The 6951-nt window shown below is 44.8% G+C and overlaps 1 protein-coding gene across 1 annotated transcript; it reads right to left on the reverse strand.

Annotated features, from left to right (window-relative positions):
- Window positions 1-4906: 4906 nt before the first annotated feature.
- Window positions 4907-6414, reverse strand: LOC133338094 (mucin-2-like; the record flags this gene model as incomplete). Its single annotated transcript, XM_061546280.1, has 2 exons — window positions 4907-5466; window positions 5950-6414. Coding segments are annotated over 2 exons (1025 nt in total), but the record flags the coding sequence as incomplete, so codon positions are not given.
- Between the last annotated feature and the right edge of the window lie 537 nt (window positions 6415-6951).

The following is a 6951-nucleotide window of genomic DNA, read 5'->3' on the forward strand; positions in this document are numbered from 1 at the left end:
ATTATTTTTTAAATTAATTAATAAAGTCGTTTTATTATTTTTTCCTAATTATAAAAACATTTAATAAACATATCGTTCATAGTTATGTATATATTCGTGTATTTTTTTCATATGACTATCTGGAGTGCCTAAACCTTATTATTTCCCACTTTAGAAATCCCCTGCAATTTGCCTTCGATTGACAGTGTAGTATTTGAGTTCTCTTTGCCCATTGCCATTGCGATGAGATTTAACCACAAAGCCATTTCTTCCGTTAGTTATGTACTCCATTGTATCTGAGACGGTCTCTTGTGGCTTTGGTACAACATATACCGATTTGTTATGTGATAATTTCCGGATATATCTTCTTGATAGATCCAATTTTTTTCCCTTCTTTGAGGCTACAAAAATTCCGGGAATATTTGAAATATGTCTGGCATATCTGGTTCTATGTTGCGACCATTTGTTGGTTTCCTTTCCCGACTTATTATTCTGTGCTTTTGAATCCTCCGAAGAATTGGATGTTTCTTTTGACTTATCCATTATTTGTTCATATTTTGAATTATGTGATTTGCTCAAATCTTCCTCGGGAGTGGATAAATGGGATTTTTCTGATGATTTTGAAGTATTATTTGTGTTATTTGTATACCTCTCAGAATGTTTCTGTTTTTTGGAATTCGATGACCCTTCCCAAGTGCGAGGTTTATAGTTGCCAAATGTCCATGTGTCACTCTCTTCTTTGGATTTGTCGGTCTTTTCAACTTCTTTGGTTTTTCTCCACGATTGGCTAAATGACCCATGGCTGTTTTCTACAGATTCTGAACTTTCTTTCGAATGGCTTCCTTTGTGAGATCCATGATGACCCTTTTCTTTAGAATGGGAATTCCCTTTGCCATAACCAGAGTGGCTTAATGATCCATGTCCTTTTTCAGTTGACTCTGATTTTTCTTTAGAATGGGACTCTCCTCCTTCCTGGGTCAATGACCCATGATGCCCTTTTTCTGAAGATTTAAATTCGCCTTTGCCATAACCCGATGGGCTAAATGACCCAGATTCTGAACTTTCTTTCGATTGGCTTCCTTTGTGAGATCCATGGTGATCCTTTTCTTTAGAATGGAAATTCCCTTTGCCATAACCAGAGTGGCTTAATGATCCATGGCCGTTTTCAGCTGATTTTGATTTTTCTTTAGAATGGGACTCTTCTCCTCCCTGGGTCAATGACCCATGATGCCCTTTTTCTGAAGATTTAAATTCGTCTTTGCCATAACCCGATTGGCTAAATGACCCATGGTCGTTTTCTGCAGATTCTGAACTTTCTTTCGAATGGCTTCCTTTGTGAGATCCATGATGATCCTTTTCTTTAGAATGGGAATTCCCTTTGCCATAACCAGAGTGGCTGACTGATCCATAGCCGTTTTTAGTTGACTCTGATTTTTCTTTAGAATGGGACTCTCCTCCTCCCTGAGTCAATGACGCATGATGCCCTTTTTCTGAAGATTTAAATTCGCCTTTGCCATAACCCGATTGGCTAAATGACCCATGGCCGTTTTCTGCAGATTCTGAACTTTCTTTCGAATGCCTTCCTTTGTGAGATCCATGATGATCCTTTTCTTTAGAATGGGAATTCCCTTTACCATAACCAGAGTGGCTTAATGATCCATGCCCTTTTTCAGTTGACCCTGATTTTTCTTTAGAATGAGACTCTCCTCTTCCCTGGGTCAATGACCCATGATGCCCTTTTTCTGAAGATTTAAATTCGCCTTTGTCATAACCCGATTGGCTAAATGACCCATGGCCGTCTTCTGCAGATTCTGAACTTTCTTTCGAATGGCTTTCTTTGTGAGATCCATGATGATCCTTTTCTTTAGAATGGGAATTCCCTTTACCATAACCAGAGTGGCTTAATGATCCATGTCCTTTTTCAGTTGACCCCGATTTTTCTTTAGAATGGGACTCTCCTCCTCCCTGGGTCAATGACCCATGATGCCCTTTTTCTGAAGATTTAAATTCGCCTTTTCCATAACCCGATTGGCTAAATGACCCAGATTCTGAACTTTCTTTCGATTCGCTTCCTTTGTGAGATCCATGATGATCCTTTTCTTTAGAATGGGAATTCCCTTTGCCATAACCAGAGTGGCTTAATGATCCATGTCCCTTTTCAGTTGACTCTGATTTTTCTTTAGAATGGGACTCTCCTCTTCCCTGGGTCAATGGCCCATGATGCCCTTTTTCTGAAGATTTAAATTCGCCTTTGCCATCACCCGATTGGCTAAATGACCCATGGCCGTTTTCTGCAGATTCTGAACTTTCTTTCGAATGGCTTCCTTTGTGAGATCCATGATGATCCTTTTCTTTAGAATGGGAATTCCCTTTGCCATAACCAGAGTGGCTTAATGATCCATGTCCTTTTTCAGTTGACCCCGATTTTTCTTTAGAATGGGACTCTCCTCCTCCCTGGGTCAATGACCCATGATGCCCTTTTTCTGAAGATTTAAATTCGCCTTTTCCATAACCCGATTGGCCTAAATGACCCAGATTCTGAACTTTCTTTCGATTCGCTTCCTTTGTGAGATCCATGATGATCCTTTTCTTTAGAATGGGAATTCCCTTTGCCATAACCAGAGTGGCTTAATGATCCATGTCCCTTTTCAGTTGACTCTGATTTTTCTTTAGAATGGGACTCTCCTCTTCCCTGGGTCAATGGCCCATGATGCCCTTTTTCTGAAGATTTAAATTCGCCTTTGCCATCACCCGATTGGCTAAATGACCCATGGCCGTTTTCTGCAGATTCTGAACTTTCTTTCGAATGGCTTCCTTTGTGAGATCCATGATGATCCTTTTCTTTAGAATGGGAATTCCCTTTGCCATAACCAGAGTGGCTTAATGATCCATGTCCTTTTTCAGTTGACCCCGATTTTTCTTTAGAATGGGACTCTCCTCCTCCCTGGGTCAATGACCCATGATGCCCTTTTTCTGAAGATTTAAATTCGCCTTTGCCATCACCCGATTGGCTAAATGACCCATGGCCGTTTTCTGCAGATTCTGAACTTTCTTTCGAATGGCTTTCTTTGTGAGATCCATGATGATCCTTTTCTTTAGAATGGGAATTCCCTTTGCCATAACCAGAGTGGCTTAATGATCCATGTCCTTTTTCAGTTGACTCTGATTTTTCTTTAGAATGGGACTCTCCTCCTCCCTGGGTCAATGACCCATGATGCCCTTTTTCTGAAGATTTAAATTCGCCTTTGCCATAACCCGATTGGCTAAATGACCCATGGCCGTTTTCTGCAGATTCTGAACTTTCTTTCGAATGGCTTCCTTTGTGAGATCCATGATGATCCTTTTCTTTAGAATGGGAATTCCCTTTGCCATAACCAGAGTGGCCATGGCCTCCATGTGAACCATGATGACCCTCTTCTTTCGAATGAGAATGTCGGTTTCCATAACCAGAGTGATTATGTGACCCATAATGCCCTTTTTCTGAAGATTTTGATTCACCTTTGCCATAACCTGATTGGCTAATTGACCCATGACCGTTTTCTACAGATTCTGAACTTTCTTTTGATTGGCCTCCTTTGTGAGATCCATGATGATCCCTTTCTTTAGAATGGGAATTCCCTTTGCCATAACCAGAGTGGCCATGGCCTTCGTGTGAACCATGATGACCCTTTTCTTTTGAATGAGAATGGTTTAATGATCCATGGTGGTCTTTTTCTTTCGAATGAGAATCACTTTTGTTTCCTTTATCATTCTTTGAACTCGAGTCTTCAGAAGACTCAGAACTTTCATTTGACGAGTCACTCTTATTTTGTGAGTCATTAGAGCCAATTGTTTCTGATGAACCAGAATTTGTTTCGCTTGTTGATAAAGACGACTCCCCATCATTGTTTCCAGACGACTCTGATGAATCCCATGAAGACGAGCTTTCCTTTGAGTCCTTTTCATGAGACATACCTTCTTCAGATGATGAAAATCCACTATTATCTGATGTCGGTGTTGTCGTTTCACCAACAGGTGCAGTGGTTCCTTCACCTTCCGACGTCGTCGTTGTTGCTGCACTTGAAGGTGTTGTTGTTCCTTCACCTCCCGAGGACGGTGTTGTAGATTCACCAGCAGGTGGACTGGTTCCTTCACCTTCGGACGTCGTCGTTGTTGCTTCACCTGAAGGTGTTGTTGATCCTGCACCTCCCGAAGATGGTGTTGTAGTTTCACCAACGGATGGAGTGGTTCCTTCACCTTCGGACGTCGTCGTTGTTGCTTCACCTGAAGATGTTGTTGTTCCTTGACCTCCCGAAGACGGTGTTGTAGGTTCATCAACAGGTGGAGTGGTTCCTTCACCTTCCGACGTCGTCGTTGTTGCTTCACCAATAGGTGGAGTGGTTCCTTCAGCTTCGGACGTCGTAGTTGTTGCTTCACCTGAAGATGTTGTTGTTCCTTCACCTCCCGAAGAGAGTGTTGTAGTTTCACCAACAGATGGAGTGGTGCCTTCGCTTTCCGACGTCGTCATTGTTGCTTCACTTGAAGGAGTTGTTGTTCCTTCGCCTCCCGACGACGGTGTTGTAGTTTCACCAACAGGTGGAGTTGTTCCTTCACCTTCCGACGTTGTCGTTGTTGCTTCACTTGAAGGTGTTGTTGTTCCTTCGCCTCCCCAAGACGTCGTTGAAGTTTCATCCATGGGTGGAATAGTTCCTTCACCTTCCGACGTCGTCGTTGTTTCACTTGATGGTGTTGTTGTTCCTTCACCTCCCGAAGACGGTGTTGTAGTTTCACCAGTAGGAGGAGTGGTTCCTTCACCTTCGGAAGTCGTCGTTGTTGCTTCACCAATAGGTGGAGTGGTTCCTTCAGCTTCGTACGTCGTAGTTGTTGCTTCACCTGAAGATGTTGTTGTTCCTTCACCTCCCGAAGAGAGTGTTGTAGTTTCACCAACAGATGGAGTGGTGCCTTCGCTTTCCGACGTCGTCATTGTTACTTCACTTGAAGGAGTTGTTGTTCCTTCGCCTCCCGACGACGGTGTTGTAGTTTCGCCAACAGGTGGAGTTGTTCCTTCACCTTCCGACGTTGTCGTTGTTGCTTCACTTGAAGGTGTTGTTGTTCCTTCGCCTCCCCAAGACGTCGTTGAAGTTTCATCCATGGGTGGAATAGTTCCTTCACCTTCCGACGTCGTCGTTGTTTCACTTGATGGTGTTGTTGTTCCTTTACCTCCCGAATACTGTGTTGTAGTTTCACCAGTAGGAGGAGTGGTTCCTTCACCTTCGGAAGTCGTACATGGAGTTGTTCCTTCACCTTCCGACGTCGTCGTTGTTGCTTCACTTGAAGGTGTTGTTGTTCCATCACCTCCCGGCGACGGTGTTGTAGTTTCACCAACAGATGGAGTGGTTCCTTCGCCTCCCGACGACGGTGTTGTAGTTTCACCAACAGGTGGAGTTGTTCCCTCACCTTCCGACGTCGTCGTTGTTGCTTCACCTGAAGATGCTGTTGTTCCTTCACCTCCCGAAGACGGTGTTGTAGTTTCACCAACAGGTGGAGTGGTTCCTTCGCCTTCAGACGTCGTCGTTGTTGCTTCACCTGAAAATGCTGTTGTTCCTTCACCTCCCGACGACGGTGTTGTAGTTTCACCAACAGATGGAGTGGTTCCTTCACCTTCCGACGTCGTCGTTGTTACTTCACTTGAAGGTGTTGTTGTTCCTTCACCTCCCGAAGACGGTGTTGTACCTTCACCAATAGGTGGAGTGGTTCCTTCACCTTCCGACGTCGTCGTTGTTGCTTCACCAACAGGTGGAGTGGTTCCTTCAGCTTCGGACGTCGTAGTTGTTGCTTCACCTGAAGATGTTGTTGTTCCTTCACCTCCCGAAGACAGTGTTGTAGTTTCACCAATAGGTGGAGTGGTTCCTTCACCTTCAGAGGTCGTCGTTGTTTCACTTAATGGTGTTGTTGTTCCTTCACCTCCCGAAGACGGTGTTGTAGTTTCACCAACAGATGGAGTGGTGCCATCGCTTTCCGACGTCGTCATTGTTGCTTCACTTGAAGGAGTTGTTGTTCCTTCGCCTCCCGACGACGGTGTTGTAGTTTCACCAATAGGTGGAGTTGTTCCTTCACCTTCCGACGTTGTCGTTGTTGCTTCACTTGAAGGTGTTGTTGTTCCTTCGCCTCCCCAAGACGTCGTTGTAGTTTCACCAGTAGGAGGAGTGGTTCCTTCACCTTCGGAAGACGTACATGGAGTTGTTCCTTCACCTTCCGACGTCGTCGTTGTTGCTTCACTTGAAGGTGTTGTTGTTCCATCACCTCCCGACGACGGTGTTGTAGTTTCACTAACAGATGGAGTGGTTCCTTCGCCTCCCGACGACGGTGTTGTAGTTTCACCAACAGGTGGAGTTGTTCCTTCACCTTCCGACGTTGTCGTTGTAGCTTCACTTGAAGGTGTTGTTGTTCCTTCACCTCCCGAAGACGGTGTTGTAGTTTCACCAACAGGTGGAGTGGTTCCTTCGCCTTCCGACGTCGTCGTTGTTGCTTCACTTGAAGGTGTTGTTGTTCCTTCACCTCCCGAAGACGGTGTTGTACCTTCACCAATAGTTGGAGTGGTTCCTTCACCTTCGGATGTCGTCGTTGCTGCTCCACCTGAAGATGTTGTTGTTCCTTCACCTCCCGTAGACGGTGTTGTAGTTTCACCAACAGGTGGAGTGGTTCCTTCACCTTCGGACGTCGTCGTTGTTGCTTCACTTGAAGGTGTTGTTGTTCCCTCACCTCCCGAAGACGGTGTTGTTGTTTTATCAACAGATGGAGTGGTTCCTTCGCCTTCCGACGTCGTCGTTGTTGCTTCACTTGAAGGTGTTGTTGTTCCTTCGCCTCCCGACGACGGTGTTGTAGTTTCACCAACAGGTGGAGTGGTTCCTTCACCTTCTGACGTCGTCGTTGTTGCTTCACTTGAAGGTGTTGTTGTTCCCTCACCTCCCGAAGACGGTGTTGTAGTTTCAC

This window comes from Musca vetustissima, unplaced genomic scaffold (assembly GCF_032173495.1).
Source record: "Musca vetustissima isolate MV318-11 ecotype Yass unplaced genomic scaffold, APGP_CSIRO_Mvet_v1 utg634819, whole genome shotgun sequence".
Taxonomy (NCBI): domain Eukaryota; kingdom Metazoa; phylum Arthropoda; class Insecta; order Diptera; family Muscidae; genus Musca; species Musca vetustissima.